The 25,321-nt window shown below is 35.8% G+C and overlaps 1 protein-coding gene across 4 annotated transcripts in view; it reads left to right on the forward strand.

Moving 5' to 3' along the window:
- Positions 1-25,321, forward strand: part of ERC2 (ELKS/RAB6-interacting/CAST family member 2) — a 521,406-nt gene that overhangs the window by 197,410 nt on the left and 298,675 nt on the right. For all 4 annotated transcript variants that reach the window (XM_027794617.2, XM_027794625.2, XM_055806739.1 and 1 more), the window contains 3 exons: positions 7,695-7,832; positions 16,557-16,697; positions 17,254-17,394. In XM_027794617.2, the coding sequence (XP_027650418.1) occupies positions 7,695-7,832; positions 16,557-16,697; positions 17,254-17,394 (420 nt within the window). The remainder of the gene's footprint in view (positions 1-7,694; positions 7,833-16,556; positions 16,698-17,253; positions 17,395-25,321) is intronic.

The raw sequence follows: 25,321 nt of genomic DNA on the forward strand, positions 1-25,321 counted from the left end.
TCTTTTAGAGGCAGGACGTCATCTTTGCCTCTCAGCTTGTGTGTCCACTCTCTCTGTATTGGTATCTTAAGATATGTTTCTTCCTTATTCAATCACATGAGTTAGCCATACACACACATAGCTTATTTCTTTTGAAGAGTGTACGCAGTTGATGATTTGTCTCATGTCCTGTTGACACTTCTGTAATTTTACACATTCAGATCACAAGTTGTTGCTTGGGAATAAATTGAAATGAATTGTGCTCTCTTTTCTTCATTATTTTATACCAGGTGCAAACATATAATATGCATCTCCATTATATCAGTTTGTTTTTTCATTAACTTTTTATGTGGGTTAATTTGCAGTGTGCATTTTAATGTTTTATTTGTATGTTAGCGACAGTTTTAGCAGGTCAACAAGAACTTAGAGACAAATATGTGAATGAATAGCTTTCATAAAATCTTGGATAGTCCTGGAATACAAGTGGTAACAAGCACGAAGCAAGCACTCTTTTCTCTAGTTCAGAATTTCAGCTGAACTCACAGTGCTCATTTTTTGAAGATAATATATTCCAGCCACTGAGCAAGGCAGAGATCAAATTCTTATGTAGCCTTTCACAATCCTCTTTACACAGAGCCTTGCCTAACAAAATTAGTTGTACTTAGTACGTCATCCCAAGACTTGATGTTTGTTCTGTATGAAACGGTACACTTGGCTTACCTAACATGTCACTGTGTTTTACAAGGGACAGCATAAATCCATGGGGTATAGTTTCTCTCTAAGTTCTTGGTTGACAGTGTTAACACTAGATAATAGCATTTTGTAAGTACAGAGAAAGGTATGTCTTAGGTAAGTTATTGGTTTGTATTGTTCTGTTCAAGGTGTTATACAGAATTGTTATGAAATGGCATTATATACATTAATACAATAAATAATACTAGAATATTACCCCCCAAAATGTGATGAAAAATAGAGATTATGTCACTGAGAAAAGTCACAAATGCTTCAGTTTGATTTGTGAAATGATTTAGTATTTAATATTGCAGTATTTCTGTGAAGACACCAACTAGAATCTGAATTTTGCTTAAGCACTTTATAAACTAAACATCCTTCTGGCCTAAAGCACTTGCTACTTAGAGACAAATTCACATGTAAAGATTAGCAACTTCAAATTAAGCAAAAGGGAAGATTATTCTGTTATGTTAGATAAAATGAGCATGACCAGGTGGTTCTTAATAATGTAAATGTAGAGGGGTTAAAAAAAAAAAAAGTCTTTGATGATTTAAGAATAATGAACAACCATAAAAGTAAGTTTTCAAACCACAGTGTTAATCTGACCAGCTGTGTAATCCTAACGGCAAAAACTTGGTGAGTTTAAAGAAGCAGAAAATATGTTGTATAGAAATGCTGTAACTTTGGAGGGAATGCAGTCTAAGTATACCTCGGGTCTTATGTCTTTTTCTGTTTTTTAGCCTTGTCAAGCAGAGCAAAATTCTGAAAGATTATTTTCTTTCCTACTTGGATGATGTAAATTGGGGAGGTAGCGATAGGGTAATTACTAGCTCATGCCACTTCTCTACTGGCCTTGTCATCAGGTTAATGTGGGGGCTGATGTCCAAAGCAGCATTTGCTTCATTAACTCCTTTATGACAGTCACGGTGCAGCTGCACTTTGCTGCTTTGAACTGCAGTCCTGAAGGAAGTTTGAGGTAAAAACTATTCAGAGAGATCAATCGTCTTTTGTGAAAACCTTACAGACCCATTGATTTGGAGACTGATTTCTCCTCGGGCACACACTGTACACCATATCTGTGGGTGGAAATGTTGTTTTACGTAACCTAAAGGGTTATATAAAATTTGTGGACAGCTTTACGAATACCTGTAGTGTCTCTGTTTTAGTTAGCCACTGGCATGCTGATGATGTAGGATTGAGCTTGCCTATGCTTTGGGCCATCGAAAAGCTGTGACTTTTAAGAAACTCTTGTGAGGCAAAATAATGAAAGAATATGTAGCTAAAAGATGCTATTGAGTCATGAAGTTTGTTGTAATCCAAAGTAAGTATGATGCTGCTGTATTACTCCAATTTGGAAGGTAGTAATGGGAGGGCACTCTGGAAATATTTTAAATTAAGAACATATTGTGCAGTAGGCAACTATAGGTAAGAAGCTTTACTCTGTTGAGAAATTATCAAGCATTTTGGTAGCTATTGGAATTGCTTATGAAACCCAGGGGTATTTTATCATGTGTTGTGGTTTAACCCAGCAGGCAGCTAATTACCACACAGCCACTCGCTCACTCTCCACTCCCCCCCCTCTTCCCCCCAGTGGGGTGGGGGAGAGGCCTAGGAAAAAAAAGAAAAATCATAAAAGAATTAAGCAAGTGATGCACAATGCAATTACCACCTGCTGACCAATGCCCCGCCAGTTCCCGAGCAGCACCCCTGGACAGCTTTCCCCTTAGTTCACAGACTGAGCACGCTGCCATATGGCACGGGGTGTCCCTTTGGTCAGCGGGGTCAGCTGTCCTGGCTGTGTCCCCCCAGCCTCTAGTGTCCCCCAGCCCCCTCGCTGTGGGGTGGGGCGAGGAGCAGACAAGGCCTTGGCTCTGTGTAAGTGCTGCTAAACAACAACTAAAACAGTGTGTTATCAACATTATTCTCATACTAAATGCAAAACACAGTGCTGCACCAGCTGCTATGAAGAAAATTAACTGTATCCCAGCTAAAACCACGACATCATGTCATGATAAGGTTAGCAAGCTTTTTTCCAGTTACCTTGGTAAAGCCAAAGTTTTGCACTAGTCTTAGACTTTAATAAATATATTTAGTTGCAAGTAGCAAAACCACATTTTATAATATTTTAGAGTTTTATATTACAGCGTGATTTTTCATCATAATGTTTATTTTAATTTTTTTAATCTAAATGTATATTTATTTTCACTTTTGAAAAAATATTCCTAACTCTAATGCTTGTCTGTCTACCTAGTTAAAAGGAAGAAAAAACGAGTGAAAGTGGTACTGAATGATGAAGCATTTTTGGAGCTAGTCTTTTTCAAAACAAAAGGCAGTTCTGCAGTGTCAAACTATTGAAGCAGAAGTTGCCCTTCAATGAAGTAATTTTATTAATTGAAATCCTGTTCAAACTGAAAAATATATTTAGGTCATATCATGAATGTTAGTGGAAAGCTACGGAGCTGTAGCTTCCTCCTCTCGTCCCATTGGCTGAAACTTCAAACAGCTGCTGTAAAGCCTGTTAATTTTAAAATACGTTGACTGGCTTTAGATTTAATAACTGTACATCATTCAGTAAAAACTTCTGGCTAAATATCCAGTGTTGGCAAAAAACTCTATCTCTGTATACTGAGCTTTCAGGTAGTAATATTTTTACAGCCATGGTAGAGAAAAATGATTTTAGTTTTTTCTGGGCATTTCATTACAAATTATGCATGCACACACCCACCCATAAATGAATGGAGATGTTTGGATATCTGTAAGCATATCTATTTTACTGGGTCACTACCAAAGCTGGTTTCATGTTTGGGATATACTGATGTGTTTCTGAAAAGGGCCATATGAGACAGAACATTTATCATGGGTCTTATTAATAAATATTAACTGTTTGTAATTAGAAATCTTGAGTATTTGCATTTGAATGATACATAACTTTTTTTCCCTGTTTTGATTAATAGTTATGCTTTTTTGGCTTTTGTTATGTATAGCTATGAGGCAGGAGATAAAATGTGAGAATGAATACTAAGGTTTAAGGAAGTCATAGTTAATGCTCATGTTTGATGAAAGTTGTTTATTAAATCTCTTTTTCTTGTAATATTCTGTTAACTGTTTAAAGTAGTATGTAACAGCATTTGGGAAATTGTTCAGTAGGATTAATTTTCTTAAAGTAGTAAGATTATTTTTTTTTTTAGTAAACAGTGAAGTGATATATACAAAAGTTCTGTTTCTCCCCCCCTTGTTTCAATTTTCAATTCAATTTAGACTAATCTTATATTATTGATCTAGTTCTCTGGAACAGACGTGACCTGTGTTTTAAGATGAAACAAGTCTCAAAGAGCGCTGCCTAGAGAAATTTAGAATAGAACTAAATGAATTTTAGGATTAAAGAAGCTAGTGTTACAAAATACTTGTCTGACTTATTAAAACCCCAAATACAGAGCAGAGAGGAAGATATATGGAGCTAAGTTTAAGTATACGGCTCTACGGTTTCATGAGCGAGGCCTAGTAAATCTCTGATAAATTCTCTTACACTGTCTTAAATTCCTGTTCTTTAATGCATATCTCTAAAGGCAAATTGTTATAGCATGGGACATTGTCTTTTATTATATAATTTTTTGCAAATTCCATAGTACAGTCCCTTAACTTTGATAATGAAAGTAATTTTTTTGGGGGGGAAGATGGGTTAGTGTAGAATTTTAAAGCCTGTTGGGGGGTGAGGTTTAATTTAATCCTTTGAGTATTTAAGAAGCATTCCTGAGACCATCACCAAAAAGTGCCAAGATTAGCACTTGCAGTTTATTGACAGGATGCCTCATAGCAAGGGCATTTGTCTGTAAGGGCATTGTTTGTTAAGAAGGAATGAAGCCTGTCTTCAGCTCTGGGAGCATACCCACTTCCCGAAATGCAGAAAGAAAGGAGCACTTTCTTTTCACACAGCTCATGGCACAGGGACCTAGCAGTTTACAGAGGTAAGAATTACATGTTGACAAAACTACACAGTAACTAATTTCCTGTCAGATAAAAACATAAGGGCTTGAGGTTTAAGAAAGTCTTAACAGTCCCTGTCATAAATTGAATTCAGGCATGCTCAGAAGTCATTCATTATTCAGCAATAAAATTGTATCCTTACATACATGCCTGTGCCCAAATATATGTTGGAGAATGACAGAGGTTACCAGAGGGTTTGTTGTTCTTTCTGGGTTTAAAAAACCCAGGAAGAACTAAATCGTATCTTGTGTTCCAAGGTTTTAGCATGTCAGACTGCTCAATCTCTTTGTCTCCTGTAATCTTTTTGAGAGAACTCTTGTGTGATTAACTGGTCATAAAATCTTGTCTGCATTAGCAGATCTTTAGTAGTCCCGTACCCATCCCAACAAACAAACACACACTCTGCAGTACTCTGCAATACTGATTTTTTTACTTTCACATACCCCAGTGTGGTCCTGTTCCCATCAAAGTATTTCCTTCAGATTTATATAGCACAAATAGAAGAATAATCAGATCCTTTCCTCTTATTTTATCTATGGACTATTTTAAATGTCCATATGACTTATTTTAAAGCAGTTGTTATTCAGTGGGGATGTTTTTAATTTGCTGCCTGTTCTCTTTACCTCTGAGGAAAGAATTTTGTAAATGCTGAATAATTTTAGAACATGTTTTCTTGGTTAAGGGTTGGATCATATTTTAAATTAGTTTTAAGAGGAAGGAAATCGTGCAAATGCTGTGGAATTCAGATAAGCACTGTGCATAGGAAATAAGTTCTTTAATTTAGGGTGCCTAGAAATGGTGGGTCAAGCTGATGATAATGAAGGACCAGATCTTAACTTTGTTTCAAAGAACATGTAATCAATATTCACTCTCGTGTTTTATTTCCTTTTTGTTTGAGAATTTATTTTGGTAAAGCTGAAATGTGCAATTGCTTAGGTATTCCACAGGGTGTCATGAGGTAGTTAGTTGTTGGAATCATTAGTACTTGGATGAACATAAAGAAAGAAACAGTGTGCAGTCCTCTGAATGCCAGTTAATGTAATTTTAGATGTGACTAATACACATGCCATAAAATAAAAAGTTCTTAACTCATTAACACATGTATCGTATTTCTGTATCTGTATAAAATATACACACGAAGAAAAATATTATGAGAGGTCGTTTGTAAAAGTGAGCTATTCTAGGTCAGCTCTTCCCAAAAAACCTTTCTATATATACCTTACTATTTTTTGTTTTGCAGAGCAAGTGGAATCTTTGGCATATAGCCGTAATCTTGCGTATCAAATTATCTAGATGAAAAAGAAAAAAAAAAGAGGTACAATGCTTGCATTTGCCATACTGTTATAAAGAATTGCTAATTGGAATGTGATCTTTCAAATTTAATTTTAATTTTTATATAAGTTATTTTAAAATTTGATTTTATTTAAGCAAACATTATACAGTGAACACAGTTGTGCTGTGGATTTTTGCTTGTTAATTATAGATATACGTGATGTCAAAACCTAACTTCAGGCTTATTTTTCTGCACTTGTATAATGTAGTAGTAGGACAAGTTTTACCAAAGAGTGCTCCAAATTAAGGTGTGTTTGATTATGCTGATACATTTTTGCATATAGAGACCAAATTTTTATTGACATAACTGTTGACTTCTGCGGAGCTGTACATACATTGAATTGAGCTTCAGGTTGCTAAAAAAATCTTTAAATATAGTTTAACAGTAGTTATGAAGGATCCTGCTTCTGTTAAAATTTGAATTGCTTTAAGTGGAGATGACAGTGGCCATGAGAAAAATTACATTACATTATCAAATGAACAGTAAAAATTCCTTCATTTCAGTAGCAACAGAATGTGATCCAAAGTGGAAAATAACTGATGAAAGTCATAATTTGAATCTCTGTTGACAGTAAGAATTTGTCTAATTTCTAAATTTTCTAAAGTAACAGACTAGTTAATTTTCTTGTTACTATTTTTGTGTGGTAAGCATTGTGGAACAAATTTTGGTTTTATACCAGTGGCATAATAGTGAGTAGCACTGAGCGCATAGAATGGAGGGAAATTGATTCTTCTGACAGACAATTAATAACATTTTACACATATGATATACCACATGTCCTGTCTGCATTATAAGGTCATAGTGCCTTAGAGCCACAGAAGGTGATTGCTGTGACAATCAGAAGCTGTGTGCTTTTATTCAGATTTACTTCCAAAATACACATGGTCCTGTGGACGAGTTTTTGTGCAAAACCTTTCTGAATTAACCACAGTAAATCATAACCTCTTTAACAAACCAGTGTGTTTATGAGTATCATAACAGTATCTTTAAATTCTTGCTAAAGGAAGAACCAGACCTGTTTAAAGCAGTTGTAACATCCAAAATAGAGCGACATATCTTCATGGAGATGAAGAACATGAAAGGAAATGGTGGCCTTTGGGTGGTTTGGTTGTTTTTGTGTTTGTTTTTTGGTCTGTTTCTGGGTTTGGCTTTTTGAAATCTAAACATCCTGATCTCTGTTGAGCTGAGATTCCTTTACAACAGGGCATCGTGAAAGAAGAGGTTTTTATATAGGTAGGTTATCATCTTTCTTCTTCCTCAGTTTAAGGCTCACTGAACTCATTTTGCCTCTCCCTTTCTTTGTCCTTCTTATTGCAACTAGAATAATCTAAAGGGGTAATTCCACACATACCTTGAATTACTGAGATAATGCAGTACCTTAAACTAAAGCGATTAATATCAGAAACTATTTAAATAATAAAACACTTGCCTGCGCTGAGCTTTTTCCTATAGTTTATTAGAAAATGATATATTTTAGCAAAGGAAAACAAAATAGAAAGGACAGAAGTAAAAAACTGTTTATATTCTACCATCTAGAAATGGCAGTATACTAAGGCATATGTATCATGTATGTGATATGTTTATGTTATATTGGTCCTAGCACCCAAGTCCCTCTTTGAATGTTAAGACTAGGTTGATTAATATTATCATCTGCTTTTATTTTCAGATTGAAAACCTACAGGAGCAACTTAGGGACAAAGACAAACAGCTAACGAATCTAAAAGACAGGGTGAAGTCATTGCAGACGGATTCTAGTAACACAGACACAGCACTAGCAACCTTAGAAGAAGCTCTATCAGAAAAGGTAATGTTTTCTCATGGCACAGCATTATGTGCTGCTCTTGTGGGTGAAGTGTGTCCAGAAAATGTCTTTTTTGGCTGGTCTAACACCTGTAACAAAGTCTATGGGCCTTGTCAGGAAAGCAGGTGGCTCTGTTCTGGTAGGATGAGCAAGGATTCTGGGCTGATGAACTGAAGCAGGACTCTAACGTAAAGAAGGATGTCCTCTTAAACGGGGGTGGAGTAAGTGGCCCAGGACATGAGAAGGTTTTCCCTTAGTCAATGGCATGAGTCATTGTTCTCTAAAGGAACTGAAAGGCATGGACACCTGACTTAAAGAAGGTAGAGTTTTGGGTGGTTTTATGGCTTTATGATCTTGATTACCCTTTTCTTTTATGCTATTAAGTAAAGCCTAACTAAAGAGCCAACAGCAAGTGGCGGTACCAGCTGTTACCTTGGCCTGCTCTTAGCACCATTGGTTTCCTTCACTTAATTTATAAGAGAAACTGTATTTCATAACAAAATAGAGGATTGTTTCTTTTCTTTAAAACCAATATGCCTTTAATTTGAAAGCACCTAGCAGAAGGGATAAATCTGGACTGTTTAAATTAGTACCATTCCTATCAGTTTCAGTGAGGTCACGGCTTTTCTTCCAGTTAACTTTGAATACAAGGTAATCCCAGCTAATTTATAGGCCAAAAAAGTTAGTACAAGTATCAACTTTTTGCAGCTCACAGATCTTAATATATCTTACTTAAATGTGCACAGGTGAGCACAACTAATTAAAGTATTAAGTGCCATTCTGCAGTGTGTAATCCTGTGAAGGTATTTATGACTGTATATGACTTTAAAATGCCACTGTGGTGTCAGCACTAACACCTAAAAGGCTAATGTTGGATTTTTGATTTCTTTGTATGTTTAATCACCTTACTAACATTTGCTTGCTCAACAACAGAGAAAACCAGTAAAGTTACATGCCTTTAACCTTTCATTGCTAATCTGAACACAGTGCTCACCAGTCTCACAGCATATTATTAAAAAGTGACACAAATTACTCTTTAATCTGTGTTTCCTCCTTGTAAACTATCTTTTTCTGGATTAGTCTGTGTTGTCACTTTCCTAAATTGCTCATAGTAGCAGCTGAGAGTTTGAAACAGTCCTTTAACCATCATGCTACTGTAGAACACAGAGTGAGTGCCACACTGCAAACTTGCCAGTTCCCCTGTGGAATTGAGCATGAAGCAGGTTGTCAAAAGCCAAAGAAATCTTGTATTCCATTTTCTGCCTTGGCTATATCTGCAGCACTTCAGAGAAAATACACTTATGCAATACTTCTTAGTTGGGGTAATTTGCTAAGTTGCAATGTGTCTTCAATTGTAATATTTCTCTATGGAAAATATTTAATGACGGTTTGCCAGGGTTCATAGTAGAAGCAGCTAGTGTGGAGGTATCGGACAGTTCTCACTCCCAGAAATACAAAGATTAAGAAGTACTGGGTTAAAACCTAACTCAAATTAATAAGTGGTAATTAGTTGTTTTCAAGTAATTTTGTACCAGTACTATTTTAAAATCTGTTGAAATAAATGTAGACTAATAAATAAATGTTAAAGTTTTGATAATTTTGGAAAAGTTTTGTATGTATCTGAAAATAAAATATTCTGTTCTTGTCAGGCATACAAATTGTGAAATTTTACAAAACTAAAGATACATTTTTTTTTTTAATATCATAGCGAAGATATGTCCCAGAGTTTAAAAACTGTACTATAGAATTTCTTTGTATGCATGATAACTTGAAATGTGACAACACTAGGGACCCTGATGGTATGGGAATTTTGTTTTGAGCTTTATTTGATTGCTGTAATGAAGGTTCAAAGTCCAATAAATGATGCTAGTTTTAATGTTTTGGAAAAATTAGATAAACTTAGATCCTTCTCTCAAATGTAGTTTTGCAATTCATGTCTCCCCCATTTGGAATTGCATGGATATATATGAACAGACACTTGTTAAAAGATTAGTAGTTTTTCAAAGTGGAATTGATTAGAACTTACATGGGGTCCCTAAGGCTGAATTTGGTACAAAGTAGTCACTTTGCTTACATACAGTCAGCTGCGAATGGCATCTTTCCTGCAGTGTGTGCAGGCTACTCCAAGACACATGCACAATGAATGCCATGAGATATTTTCCTCTGGCACAGAGATTTCTGTCCTTTTGCAGCTGATGAAGGCAATGGTATCTTTTGTAAGCCAGTGCTTTGGAGAAGTGATGTGAAGCTGAGTTGTGCTGTGGTTTCTGGTGACTGTTTCAATCACTTATGGAGAGATTAGGTTAGGTGGTAGTCTATAAAGGGAAGTACTCCATATGTTAGTGTTATGCTTATCATTCTATATTACTTCAGAAATGCTACTTTGTTAATCTAAGGAAAAGATACACATGATTATTAAATAATAGCCTTTTTTCCTACAAATGAGCTTTCTAACTTTTAATGTGTGACTAGTAACTGTGTGTTACTGTGAAATCTTTTTACAGTTGAGGAATGATTAGTATATTAGATTAAAAAAAAGGAGAAAATCAACACTGCAGAGTAGAATTAATACGAGCTTTTAAGAAACAAGGTACCTGATCTTAGAGCATTAGACACAATGAGGAGGAAGTTTCCAAGGTAAAAGCATCTCTCTGTATCATTTTGATTGTTTATTGTGCAGAGAAATCATGCAGAATTTCTTTCCTGTTGTAAGTTTCTTGAAGGTCATGCTTTCAAGGGTAGGATTCTCAGTCTGAGATGTACTACACATTGAAAGAAGCCAGTAGGCATCTTCTAGAAGTTCCAAATGAATTATTACTTCTAGCTTTCTTTTGTCTTCTGGCAGCTAAATACCTTGCCAGTTTATATTTACATATGTGCCTCATTCCTATTGTTGTCCAGTTTTCCAATTCATCGAAGCTGCTCTCAGTGAGTAACCTTTCTTATCCCTACTCCTGTCTGCAGTAGCATTCTTAAGACCTACAGACTTTATCAATAGTTATTAACTTTTTCCACTGCAAATACTGGTGGAAATATGGGGTAAATTTGTACAAATGGGACAAACGAAGAATCCTTAGTTTAGTGATAGTTTCTTATTAAAAAGTGCACCAATATAAATACTTTTATCAATTTAAATTTGTAATGCTGTCAAGAAAGGATGCTGCTTTCATTCAGGAGTACCTGGTTTCCATGGGAATGCATTGTTTGGGTTTGTTTGTTTTTCCTGGAAATTTTATCAGACCTACTTTGCAGCTATATAATTTTGCTTTATATGCTGAGATTAGACACAGGTTTTGGCTTTACCTTAATTCTTTGTCAATTCAATATGTTTTAGAATTTTAATTTAAAAAATAATGAAGAAAATACTCCCAGAGCATCATGGGAAGGTCTTTTAAAATAGAAATTAAATTTATACCAGTTTCGTTAACCACAATTCACTAAAATTGAATTCAATTGCTCTTCTTGTTTTCTATGAGAAGAAAAAAATATTAAAACATGATCATATGATATGAATGAATTGTGCAGCTATTTTAAAAGTCCAAAATTCAGATGTTGGAGCATTTATGGTTTTCCTGCATTGTTCATGAAAATACTCAGATGGAGATTTTGGCTCTGAATTAGAAAATATGGCTCCTTATTCTTCATGAAAACAGATTTTTTCCAAGTATCTGTCTCTGATTTTCTTTGATACTTAGTGTTTAGGTAATTACTGTAGACATCATAAAACAGCATCAAAATTTCCTGAAATGGACTTCTTTTAATCCTTGTATATTTCTGGCGATATTGCTGATACACTTTGTTCTCTTGTCAGGAATAAGAAACGAATCAGCACGACTTTAGTCACTTTTAAATGAATTAACAGGAAGAGGTATTTATTCAGTTCTTTAACCCTGAGTCTGGAGTCTCTCCTAAGCACTGAAAATTCTTAATAACAATAAAGGTTACATTGCAAGAAACAAAAAGTATGTTTACTCCTATTAAAAAAAAATAATTGAAAATCAGAATAAGCAAAAGTGCTATCGGCTTCCTTGACGCTTTAACAACAAACTTTTCAAAAAATATCTTGGCTCTTGGGCTGGGCCAAAGCAGCTCAAGAGGTTGCTTTCATGAAGCTGATATTTATAAAGCTGGTCCTACTGTAGCAGCATACAGAAGATAAGCAACTGAGTATGTCTGATAATAGAGCTATATGCTGTGGCAAATCAGTTCCTGCTTCTGTGATAAAGTGCAAATAGATTAGACCTGTGAGGTCCTAGATTAGTGCATAAGGAAAGCTCACAAATGCAAATAAGACTGAAACAAGAACACATTGTTGGGACTTCTGCAAGTTAGCTGTTAATCAAGTAAAACATGTTATATTAGGGCCTTTTAACAGGTTTTTGGCATTTAGCCTTATGCAGCTGACAGATAAATTAGTCTTCCTTTGTGATTGAGAAAAAATTATACTGTTCATTAGTAAGATGAAATAGTGTTATGTTTAATTTGATATAGAAGAAAAAGATCATTTAGGTAAATAAATCTTCAAGAAGGAATTGGTATAAGACTAAGTCAGAATATAACTAGGTGGATTCTGAATGTTTATTAAACTATTCCACTTAGCAGAGGTTGGCATTTTAATGTTAATATTCAAGGAATTAAGAAATTAATATTATTTTTAACTAGGAAACATCTTGAAGTTATTTAGTATCCCATAGAATCATAGAATGGGTTGGGTTGGAAGGGACCTTAGAGATCATCTAGTTCCAACCCCCTGCCAAGGGCAGTGACACCTTTCACTAGACCAGGTTGCTCCAAGCCCCATCCAGCCTGGCCTTGAGCACTGCCAGGGATGGGGCATCCACGGCTGCTCTGGGCAAACTGTGACAGTGTCTCACTGCACTTACAGTGAAGGATTTTGTGCTTACAGCTAATCTGAATCGACCCTCTTCCAGTTGAAAGCCATTACCCCTTGTCCTATCACTACATGCCGTTGTGAAAGGTCCCTCTCCAGCTTTCTGGCAGGCCCCTTGAGGTACTGGGAGGCTGCTGTAAGATCTGACTGGAGCCTTCCCTTCTCCAGGCTGAATGACCCGAATTCTCTCTGCCTGTTTTCATAGGAGAGGTTCTCCTGCCCTCTGATCATCTTTGTGGCCATCATCTGGACTCAATCCAATAGCTCTGTGCCTTCCTTATGTTGGGGACCCCAGAGCTGAATGCAGCACTCCAGGTGGGGTCTCACCAGAGCAGAGCAGAGAGGGAGGATCACCTCCCTCGACCTGCTGGTCATGCTGCTTATGATGCGGCCCAGGATACGGTTGGCTTTCTGGGCTGCAAGCACACATTGCTGGGTCAGGTTGAGCTTCTTGTCAGCCAACACTCCCAGGTCTTTCTCCTCCAGGGGTGGTGGTGGTGTCTCAATCCATTTTCCTCCCAGTCTGTATTAGTGCCTGGGAATTACCTGACCCAGGTGCGGGACCTTGTACTTGGCCATGTTGAACTTTGTGATGTTTGTACAGGCCCACCTCTCAAGCCTGTCAAGGTCCCTCTGGACTGCATCCCTTCCCTCCAGCATGTCAACCGCACCACACAGCTTGGTGTCATCAGCAAATTTGCCGAGGGTGCACTCAATCCCACTGTCCACATTGCCTACAAAGATGTTGAACAGCACTGGTCCTAATACTGACCCCTGAGGAACGCTACTCATCACTTGTCTCCACTTGGACATTGAGCTGTTGACTGCAACTCTTTGAGTGTGTCTATCCAGCCAATTCCTTATCCACTGAGTGGTCCACCCGTCAAATCCATGTCTCTCCAATTTACAGACAAGAGCGTTGTGTGGAGGACAGCATCAAATGCTTTGCAGAAGTCCAGGTAGATAACGTCAGTTGCTCTTCCCTTATCAGCCAACCCTGTGACCCGGTCATAGAAGGCCAGGCACAGAGGTGAGACTGACTGGCCTATAGTTTCCCAGGTTTTCCTTTTTTCCTTTTTTAAAAGTATCACCTTTTTCTTACATAATCTTTATAGCAAAAGCCAGCTAATAGTATTTTTTTTTAATTTATTTTTTTAAATTATTATTTTTAAATTTATTTTTTTCAAATAGTATATCTGCTGGTTTGCCATTTGTGTAATGACCTGAAATCCTGCCAGGTGTGAGTCAAAAGGAGATTTTGCCATTGTGCTGAATGAAGCCAGCAGTCGTGTACATCTGCAGTTCCAGGGGTCTCAGTGCTCAAGCACCTGATACTGTCTTGGAAACAGATTTAATTACAGATAGCCTGGTACCTTTAAGTTTACCTTTATCTTTTTTATGGTATGCAGTGGAACACGGTATGTCATCAATGTGTATTTCTTTTGGAATGAAATAAGTAGAGATCTATGTTTTATATGAGTAGTGAGCTCTGTTTTCTGTGAAGATTCTTACAGTGACGCTAATTTGGTAATATGTGTGTTCAGTTAGCTAGATTATAAAAGGGAGTCTTTGATGTCATGGGAATGCTGGATGCAAAATGAAAGTAGAACACAGTTCCTTTGCTTATGCAGTATGAAAGGAGGAGCAGACAACTAGCAGAGGCAGTGGACAATTGTCAGCAGAGTTGCTGATGTGGTCAGTGCTATAAAGGGTCGAATTGTGAAAAGGTGGGGAGAGAAACTGAGCAGAAAAGAAACAACCAGTGTTTGGGGTACAGTATCTAGACAGTGTCTCTGCCTATTCCACAGAACCAGTGAGACTGGAAAAGACCTCTAGAGATTATTTACTCCAACCCAGCTGCTGAAAACAGGGTCAGGTACAACAGTTTGCTCGGGGTCTTGTCAGCAGGGTTTTGAATGTCTCCAAAGTTGGACACTGCTGAGATGAAAACCACAGCTTTGAGTTTAGGCTCTTTTTTACGCATATAAATGTTGACAGTTGGTTTTTTGAAAAATATGGCTTGAGCTTTAAACAGCACAGAAGCAATCTTCAGAAGAACCTCTAAGGCTTGACGAAGCATCATACCTAGTGTATGGAAAAAATGAGTAAATAACCAGGATTGTCTGAACAATATAAGCTTTTAAAAGTACTGTTGCTACTTCAGCTAACTTTGATAATTAATTATTTTTTTCCTTTCATTAAGTTTATTTTCACTAAGTTTATTACAAACCAGAATGGAATGTACACCTGTTGAAATGTTGCTTGCTTTGTAATGTTTGTTGAAATACAATAACCACAGCTGAGAGTATATTGATGTGGGCAAATGTAAACTTTGTGTATATATATGTGTGTGTATATCTGTCTCTCTATATATCTCCAATGTATGTGTTTGTGTATATATATGGCAGTATAAGGAATCATGGACACAGGGTATTAGCATGAGATTTTTCTCTTTCTAATAGTACTAGGTTTCCATCAGTCTTGTCCAGTTCTACGAAATAATATTGTAAGTAATAATCCCACTCCAACTCCTTCTTGGAGATTTCAAGCGTAAGCACAAAAGGGCTTGAATGGGATCTGTGAGTATGCTGATGGTTGTACCTGAGCCATGCCACTGGTAGTGTACAACTTCATCAGTCAGGATGCAGTTTGGTCCTATATAGGTTTAACTTTCCTAAATGATATTGCTTCCACTGCCCCCCGACTACCACTTCCAAAATGATACTGGTAGTTCCCCTGACACTCTGCTTAAGTTGACCTATTCCAAATTCAAATGCAACTCTAGCGGTTATTTTACTTCACCCTAAATATTTCTCTCTGATTAATTTGCATCCTTTAAGTCAGGGGTCCTCAAACTTTTTAAACAGGGGGTCAGCGCGCGGGCGAAGTGGCAGGAGCCCATCTGTGGCTGCTTGGTTCCCCCCCTCACCCCCCGGCGGGGTGTGTGTGTGTGTTCTGTAAATACCAGGGGCCAGACTGAGGACCCTGGGGGGCCATATCCAGCCCACGGGCCATAGTTTGAGGACCCCTGCTTTAATTATTGGTATAATGTTATTTTGAAGAATTTAATTAAAGCTTAATAAAACCATACTACTGCATCTACTTTTTACGTTTCACCCTTTGAATTCATCACCCAATCCTTGACTAGTGATCAGTAATCCTTATAATAGTAACTGGAACTCAGCAGAATATTTAAACACGTTTAAATTGGAGTTTAATTGTGTGTAGGGTTACTGTTAGTTAGATGGAGAAATATCTTCCTTTGGATATCATAAATGGTATCAGCATACTTTTTCTGTCTTGGACAACCTTATTTTATTTTTTTTTTGTCTGCTGAAAATATAACATATAAACTGTAAGTTACTGATAGTTACTAAGTGTTTGTTTTCTAATTAGATTCGGAACCCTGAAAAGTTCTTGTTAGCACTATGGAAGCTAGTAGCATTCAAAAAACATAACTAACTTCAAGCTGAGTAAACCAGTCATGGATTCTCTGTTTTGAACTTTATTACAGACTTCAATCGCCTATGAATACAGGAAATACAATACTGAGATTAATAACTTTCCATATCTATCACAAGACTAAACATATTCATATCAGTATAGATATTTAATGAAATTCTGTATTATGTTGCTCTTGTCAAGTATTTAGAACCTTGAACTGATGCTTTTGAAATCAGGGGAAATCTTTCATTGACTTTAATATCATTAACTTGGTCATCTTCTGCTTCTGAAGGTTGATTTTTCTGAGTGCTACTTAATGTAAAGAAATCTGATTCTGTTTTTTCTTAAGATGATTCCCAACTTTTCCATTTTGTAATCCTTTCCTTTGTTAGGAAAGAATAATAGAGCGCTTGAAGGAGCAAAGGGAGCGAGATGACAGAGAAAGACTTGAAGAAATAGAATCTTATAAAAAAGAAAACAAAGACCTGAAGGAGAAAGTAAATGCTTTACAAGCTGAACTGACAGAAAAAGAGGTCAGTCTTTTCGGTAAAATCTATGTTCTTCTATCTATGCCACTATGATGGAAGAAAGTGCGCTAGGATCACCCTTCGATCATTTTAAGTACTGGAATTCTGACACCTCAGTGGTCAACTTCTGAACTGCTATTTTCTTAAGCATTTTTCATAGTTCTCACTGTTTTACGTAAAATATTGCTTCAGTTTTTGCGTAGTTGTGTGTCATCATCCATACTTTTCCCTTTACATAAGCCTCCTGTAAGCTCAAATATTCCATGGTTGCTCCTGTTTTCATTTGTCAGTAAGAGCAATAGACCTCAAAGTAATTGTACCTACAGAATATAATGTCAACTTGTCTATATTATGAATGTTTCTATGTTTCACTCCATGCCAGCTCCTGTGGTTCCAATTGGTTGTATTCTCAAAATGGTGTCTTTTGCTATCAATGCTTATCTTTGTGTCAGCTCTTTTTGGGAAAGGGGAGGGGGAACAGTATCCAAGTGATTACTAAATTGGCAATAAGTTAGTGTCCTGGTGACTAGGAATTAACTTTTTATTCTTGGTCATTTTTCAGTCTAGTTTAATCGATCTCAAAGAACATGCATCTTCATTGGCATCAGCAGGGCTGAAAAGAGACTCCAAACTTAAGTCTTTAGAAATAGCCATAGAACAAAAGAAAGAAGAGTGTAGTAAGTTGGAAGCACAGTTGAAAAAGGTAAGTTCCATCTTAAACAAAAACAATCAGAAAAACAAAAATCAACATCCCACCCCCTCACTTTGAAAAGATGCGCTTATTTACTCTTCTGGAGTAAATCTAAAATCTACCCCTCTTGTGCTGTTTGGTGATGCTTGCATCAAATACTGTAAATTTTTCTTACAAGGCTTGTACTAAAGCCACTAACGAGCCTCAGAAAATATGTTGAATACCTATATGAGAGTATTCTGAGAAACTGCTACAAATAGATGAGCTGGCAGCAGGACATTGGAGGGAAAGTAGAAGGGCAGAAAGAAATTATCAAACCAGCAATTTGTATATATATGGATTTATATCGCTGTGAGAAGCAGACTGAAATGTTAGTAGCATGGGAAAAAATTAAAGGCTCATCCAAGAAATGCTGTACTTCCTAATTTAAAAATAATCTGCTTCCAAAATGGAAACACTAGCTAGGTTTTATTTTAGCATTTTTGGGCTTTGCTGGGGAGCATGTTTATGATAGTTAAGCAAAATAATACATAGCTTATCTCAGCTAGTAATTCAGTATTTCTATTCAGCAAGTAGTGGAAGCAAGCATTTAAAAGAAAATGTACAAATCCTGCATTTTATAGCATGTTTTATTTAAATTGATGTATTAAACCAGTTTTTTGCTTAAATGATTTGCAAGTTTGTTGAAGCCTTTTCTACCATATGTTGTTTCTTTTACCTTTTTCTGTGTCATTTGGTAATGTCTGCTCTCATTGTTCAAACACCTATCTCATGACGTATTTTTGATGGGTTTAGGCATTATGTTTGCCTCCTGCAGTTCATGACTAAGTGTATGTCAAACATTATTTCTTTTATATTGATATCTAATGCTTCACTTTCTAGAAAAGAATATTTATTTCTTCTATGAATGTTACCACCATTAGGATAATACTTACTCTCTTTTTACCTAGGGTGGAGTAGTATCCCGCTCTGGGTTTAAGCATTGTTTCAATAGCCTTACCTGTGAAGAAGGTGTTAAAAAGTATAAAGGGCACCAGAGTGCAAACCTTATACTTCTCTTGTTATTTAATTCAGGATGAATATGTGCAATTAGGTGCCTATGTTACATGATAGTTGTGGAGAGGAAGGAAGGGAATCTTTTTCAATAAACATATACAAAATCTTTTAATGGAAACACAACTACTATAAATGTTTGATAGCTTATAAGTGCTATTGAGGTCTAAATTAAAATATCTAAAGAACTTATTTCTCTGGAAATCCTTTGTTGTGTTTTCTTTTGTTAGAAAATGTGTTTTTTTTTACTTTGCACTTCACTACAAAATATACTTCATTACAATCTGAAATATCTTGTTTTCTTAATTTTAAAAAATAGTTTATAAACCCCTAAAAGCACAGATCAAAAAAATAAAATAAATTAAAAATAGTCAAAATCCTCTTGAAGAACTTGAAATCCTAAGTCAATCTTTTATGACTGTACATATAAGCACATCGTACAGTCATGGAAAAATAAGCACTTATAAAAGTCCGAGAGTGTCTGGGACATATTTTGTATAAAAAGGGAGTATGTTCCTTGTGTATAAATACAAAGGATTATTAAATGAAAGTTGAAAACATAATAGTTTTATTATATCATAAATATAGCATAAAGCCCCAATGGAAATTCACCCAACATTTGTAGGAGACGAGGTATTTCCACAATAAAATGTAGTTACAACCTTCTTTGTGGGCATGTTTAGTTGAACAGAACAGTGACTGTTAATGATAGTAGACTCCAAACAGTAATTTTCAATTCACATTTTCTCTAATAAAATACTTTATGTTCAAACCTGTAAATATCCTGTGTTAAAAGTAATTGGTCCCCAGAAAACTACCTTCACCATGTTTTCACTCCTTAGGAAACTAACTGAAACAGAAATCTGGGTTATTCTTGCATATGTCTGAGTTAGAGTAGGAGCGAACATCAACATAGTTCAGAGTAAATTAACCGGCATGTCCCGTAAGGGTGCTTATGTATGAACATTAACCGCGATGGAAGCTAGAAGGAATGGGCACAGTTTATATCTCTTTTTCAGAAGTGACTCCAAGGGGCTGTCTGTTACTCTGGGAAATTTGAACACAGCTTACATGTAACTTCTCTCTAAAAATGCCATAGAGGAGGCACTTTTCATTAAACCCACTGTTTTAATTTTATAGAGTAGACACATTTCAAAAAGCAATAACGAGGATATTCATAAAGAGTAATTATTCATGTGACTATGCTATATGTTGGTATACAAAATAACATTTAAAACCATAGACATGCTTATTAAACTTTTTGTGTCAGAGATTATGGATTGAAATTCATAAAACTAAAAAAAAATCATAAAACCCAGAAGAAGGCTCAATGCTTTTTTTTTGGCCAGAATTCCACGGACATTTTGTTGACTCACTTTGTATTGATACTAGTGAAAGACCAGCAAGAATTGCCTTATAGGTAGCTAAGTATATGTACAGAATCTAATTATCTGCTATAGAATTTCCTCTTGTTGTTTTTCATTATCTTAGATTTACTTGTTTACTGACATATTGCAGTTGCTAAAGTACTTTTTGCCAAACTGTACTGTTCAAAAGTCATTCTGCATAGAAAATTCAGTCTTGTGTTAAACAAAAGGAAAGTAATAAATTTAATGATACAATTTAATTAATCTTTTATTATTGCCATCTTTGAAGCTTTGGTGATAAATTGCAGCCTCGGCCAAAAGCACTTCTCGTGATTCATTGCTTGAGACCAGCACTTAATGTATCATCAAAAGTGGACACCTTTCTTTATTTCATGGGTTATTTAACTTGAGAAAGGGAAAGTAACACAAACCTTAAATTTCTTACTCCAGCTATTCTTTTTTTAGGAGCCAAAGTCAACGTTTATGTTTCCCCAGTGCCTCACACTTTCACCAAGGAATGTTTAGAATCTTAAATTTCTACTTTTTTGTGACAAGTTCTTCTGTGCAAATGCACTGGGGTTTGTTGAGCTAATGCTGTTTTCCTGGATCTTTCCTTCTTTCCCTGTCTGTGCTTCACTCCCTTCCAACTTTGCAATGTAGCAAGCTGAACAGTTGTTCAATCAGATGTACAATCCAGTAAGTTCTTTTTCGAAATGCCCGCTGTAACATATGAAAGCATGAGGATCCATTACCTCACTGTGTTGTGCTCTTCCTCTGTGGAGCTTTGCAGAATACTGATGCTCACTATGCTATATTCATTATATCCAAATAAATGAACTTTGTGGACTTCAAGGCCGTGTTAAGAATATGAAATGTATTAAATAGGTACATACAGTATTTCTGAGAAAAGAAACATCCTAGCCTTTAGGTCCTCAACTTCTCCATTAGAAAAAGCATGCAGATGATTTTTTATTTTTTGCTTTGCTTTGCTCTTTAATGCCTCCTTCTGCAGTACTTTATTTGATCCTTCAAACTTAAATAACTTCTAATTAATTCAGTATATCGTGACTGAGTTGAGTATGTGAATAATATTTCGGAAGTGACTGGTACTATTTTCAAAAATCCATATGAATAAATTAGTTCAGATCAATTTTAATCATAAAAAGACTGTATACATTCAGCATATATACATCAAGAGTACGGAAACATTGTATTTAATTGAAGAAAATGCTGAAATATAAAATGATGAACGCAAAGGGCAGTATTTGGAAAAGCCAAAAGGTATTACTTGGGCTTGTTTGGCATTATTATTTTTGCCAATGTCTGATTTAATTGCACAGAATCTACCCTTTTGACTTGACTGTGTTAGTTTTTCAATTTGAGGAAGTGCAGTAACAGACGTTCTCTCTGCAGAGAACAGATTTCATTTGTTTGGCTGAGACTGTTAACGTTTATTGTGCAGTGAGCATCGCAGGACAGAAAATATGATGTAACTGTAACAGCAACTTACAAGCTATAGTTTACATAGTAATCATAGTTGGAATTACCATGTAATTGGAATAGTATATATAGAAGAACTGGTTAACTGGTTTTGTAGCTTGAGTAATGTGATACTATGCATTAGGGAAGATATTGCCTTCACTGAAGTCAATGGGAATTTTGCCATTAATGTGAGCAGAGCAGCATTCCAGCATTGGAGTCTATCATTGCCAAGTTTTGTAGCTGCCTACCATGTAATGGGTATGTCATGACTTATGTATGAGAAAAGAGAGTCCACCAAATGTGCTGTGTTTACTTTTAAAGTTGTTGGTTAACTTTTTAGAATCCAGTTATAAATTGATAATAACATAAGACCCGATGAAACCCTTTTTTCTGTATCATCTTGGCTCACTTCTGTGGTAGTTACGTTTCTATTCATATCATTTGCACTCCTACTGTGCGTGTCTATTCAGACAGGAGTCTGATTTGTGTTAGTTTTTCTCTTGATTTTCATAAATGCTTTCCAGTCATTCTTTCAGTATTAGTTATTCTGCTGTATGGAACTTGTTTGTTACTTCCTTGTAACTTATTGTTATAACTTATAACTTGTTGTTATTTGTGTGCAGTATTCCAAAGTCCTTTTTTTCTTCCATTTTTTTCTGCCTTTACATGCTTATTTTTCACAAGGACAGCCTGTTGGCAGTTCCGAGATAATGAATGCAAGATCCTTTCCCTTTGGCATTAGGCAGCAATTGTAGTATATCCATGAGACAGATTTTGTTAAATAAACTTTTCTTGCTCATTTTCTTTCTTCTGCTACTTATTTATCAGTCTACTTTTAACAATGTAATGATGCTCTTCTTCCCCAAAACCACCTAAGATCTTGAAATGAAATTGTGATTTGATTGAAGCCAATGCCAACATATTCTTTGAATTTTACAAGGGCAAGGTTTCACTGCTGTTCTTTGAGATGGCGTAATAGCAGTGACTTAAAACGTTGTTTTCTTTGTACTGCAAATCATTATGATACTTACTAGAATGTTTCCTTGCCATTTTTTTGTTTGTTTGTGAAGAATAATGTTATAAGAAAACCAGATGGCAATCTAATCTTAAAGTACTGAAGTTTTAATGCTCTTGTGTTTACATGTCAGAGAAATAACAGTCAATCTGGGTAGACCTCTTTTAGCCCATGCAGTAATACAGCATTTTTTGTGTGGTGGAGTGTGTTTTTAGTATTGTCACACAAGTATCAACTCCAAGACTTTCATTTATCACTGAATCTAATGTTTTCAAAGTACAGCAATGAGTAGAAGTGTTTTATTCTTACAGACATTTAGGTACCAAAGTGGAGATGGCATGGAAGGGGTGCAAATGCTGCGTACTCTATAGCAAATGATTTAACAATATATTCACCTGTGTGAATAAGATGTGAACAGAATTGAGCACAAATTTCTTCATGTTTTGAAAGGTTAACTTTTTGAAATATCAAATAAATTCTTGTGCAGAATTGATTATAAGAAGTTATATAATTGTTTTTCTACTGTAATGAAAATATAATGATGCACTTTGGAGTTCAGATGAACCTTTTTCTGGATAACAAAAGACATAATTTTCCAAATACTCCATCAGACCAATGGCAGATTAAATTTAAAGTACATGCAGAACCCACTCTCAGTTGCTTAGAGCAATCCCTGAAGTTAAATTAGAAAAATCTGAATTTTAAGACTACAAAAAAGAAGGTGACAGCAATTTTTTTTTATTACTGAAAGTAATAAAATTTGAAGGATCTTACGAAGTAATTTTTTGCATGTAAATTCTGCTGTTCCATTTATTTTTTATGAAGTACTTTGTTGATTTCTGTGTATGTTTGTGCCTGAAGCTTTAAAAATGAAGTTCTATATCTATCCATCTATTTCTGTTATGCAGAATAATGTATGCATGGCTGTACCATAAAATTGTAATAGACCAAATAATTCACGATGCATGTCTATGCCACACTATTATGGTGTTTCTGTAAGAAATTTGTTGTTTACATAAGGCAATGTTACTTTACTTCTAAAGTATTTGTAGTACTTATTAAGGAAATATCAGAACAGATACATAATTACTATAAAATTAGTGAAATTCTAATGGTAGAGTGATATGCTATTTTTATTGCATTGTAAAAATAACATATAACAACACAGTCACAAGACTGACAAACAAAATATAAACCAAGTGTGCTAGTTTGAGACTCGCCTAATCTGCACATATAATTATTATCATTTATAGATATAAATTAAGAGATCAAGTACTTTGCTGCTGAAAGGTATGCATGAACCAGTTACTTTTACCCTTAAAAGCCCCATTAACACAAAATGTATTCTTCTGAAGAAAACAGAGAACTTAGGGAGAAAAAGTGGGACAGAAATTAAAAATAAGAATAGAAGAGAGGACAGCAGGAATAGGCAGGGGCTTTCTGATTCATGTGATAACCATGCAGCTTCTGTTAGAAGTGATCCAAGACAGTCTCCCACAGACTGTAAAAAAAGCCAAAGAAATCTGCCCTGTCCAGCCAGGAGCAGGGTCAATATCAGCTGAGCTGCTTTCCATCTCTTTCAGGCCTACTGTTTGACCTCAAAAGTCAAGTTCCATCTGTCGACAAATCAGCCCTGATCTGTATTTAACAAATAATAATAAAAAAAAAGTACCCAGTTCAAATCCAAACACGTCTTTCAAAGCTGTAAAATATAATAAGGCTCTTATCAGTAATTCTGTGCCTTTGCCCTGGGAATGTCAGATAGATTGTGCTTTGCTCTCTTGTCATATCAGCAACTTTGTTTATAACATGAGGATTCCCTTGAAGGAACTCATTGCAAGTTAGAGTACCACCTGCAGAAAGCTCTTTTTAAAAAATGTTTTATGTTCTTGCTCTCCCTTCTTTACTAACTTTCCTTTCCTTCTTCATTAAGGCAATGCCCTAGTAGAAATCTGATTCCTGTCAATAGTCCAAGAATACTCTATAGGAAGTGCTAGTAAAAGCACTGGTGGTTTGCAATACTGGGATTTTTGTATTTTTTTTTTTTAAGATCAAAATAATATGCTTGTCTTTGAACTGAATGCTTATATTGATTTGTATGTGACATCATGGGTAACAGTGGTGCACCTCAATACCCTGTATAGGTTGGATACTTAATCGCATTGGATTTAATCATACTTTACATGTTCCATTTTGTGTTGAAAACCATGGGAAAACACATCCCACAAATATGGAATGGCATGAGTACCACAGAAAGCAGAAGAATTGAAAATACTTTTGCAACTCAACATTAGCTTCCTTAGCATGTGAATGAGCAAGGATTATAGGGCTGAACTGAATAATATAATTTATATCTATTATTTCAGGTGATTTAGTTATAACCTGTACAGTTGATAATTTGTTCAGTACGTTTCTGAGCTGCTGTGTGACAGGAATATTTTATGACAGTTGAACATCTGGTGCTTTGCATTGGTGACAATATCATGTTCTTGCCCAATTATGTATTTTCATTGTAGAAAGTCCAGTGTGACAATGAAAAGCCAACACCCCCCAAAAAAAAACCCCAACCCAGGCTTCTTTGTCTTCTGCATTGCTTCTTGTCCTGGGTTAAAACTAGGGTAGAAGAACATGGAGAAAAAAAGCCTGGGCTGAAGCTTATAGTTCCCGTATGCTAAAGTGAAGAAAAGACTGGTTAGAGGCAGGAAGGTGGGTGTTTTGCCTGTTGATGAAGTTATGGATGCAAGGTGGGTAAATAAGAGAATTACATACTAAAATAAACAGAAGGGAAAGAAAGGTGATGGTAAGGAATATGAAAGAGTGGTAATCTCTAGAGGGGGGTTGTGAAATTCTGGATTTACCTTAGGAGAGGAGGAGAAAACTGAGGAGCAATAGGGAACAACATGCTCGTTGCATGGGTTTCCTAGTATCTTAAAGGCGGGAGTCGGGTTCGGTTGTTTTTGATTTTTTTTTTTTTCCTAGACTGAATTTACCTTTCATGACCTATAGAACTATTTTTTTTTTC

Source organism: Falco peregrinus, chromosome 5 (assembly GCF_023634155.1).
Source record: "Falco peregrinus isolate bFalPer1 chromosome 5, bFalPer1.pri, whole genome shotgun sequence".
NCBI lineage: Eukaryota > Metazoa > Chordata > Aves > Falconiformes > Falconidae > Falco > Falco peregrinus.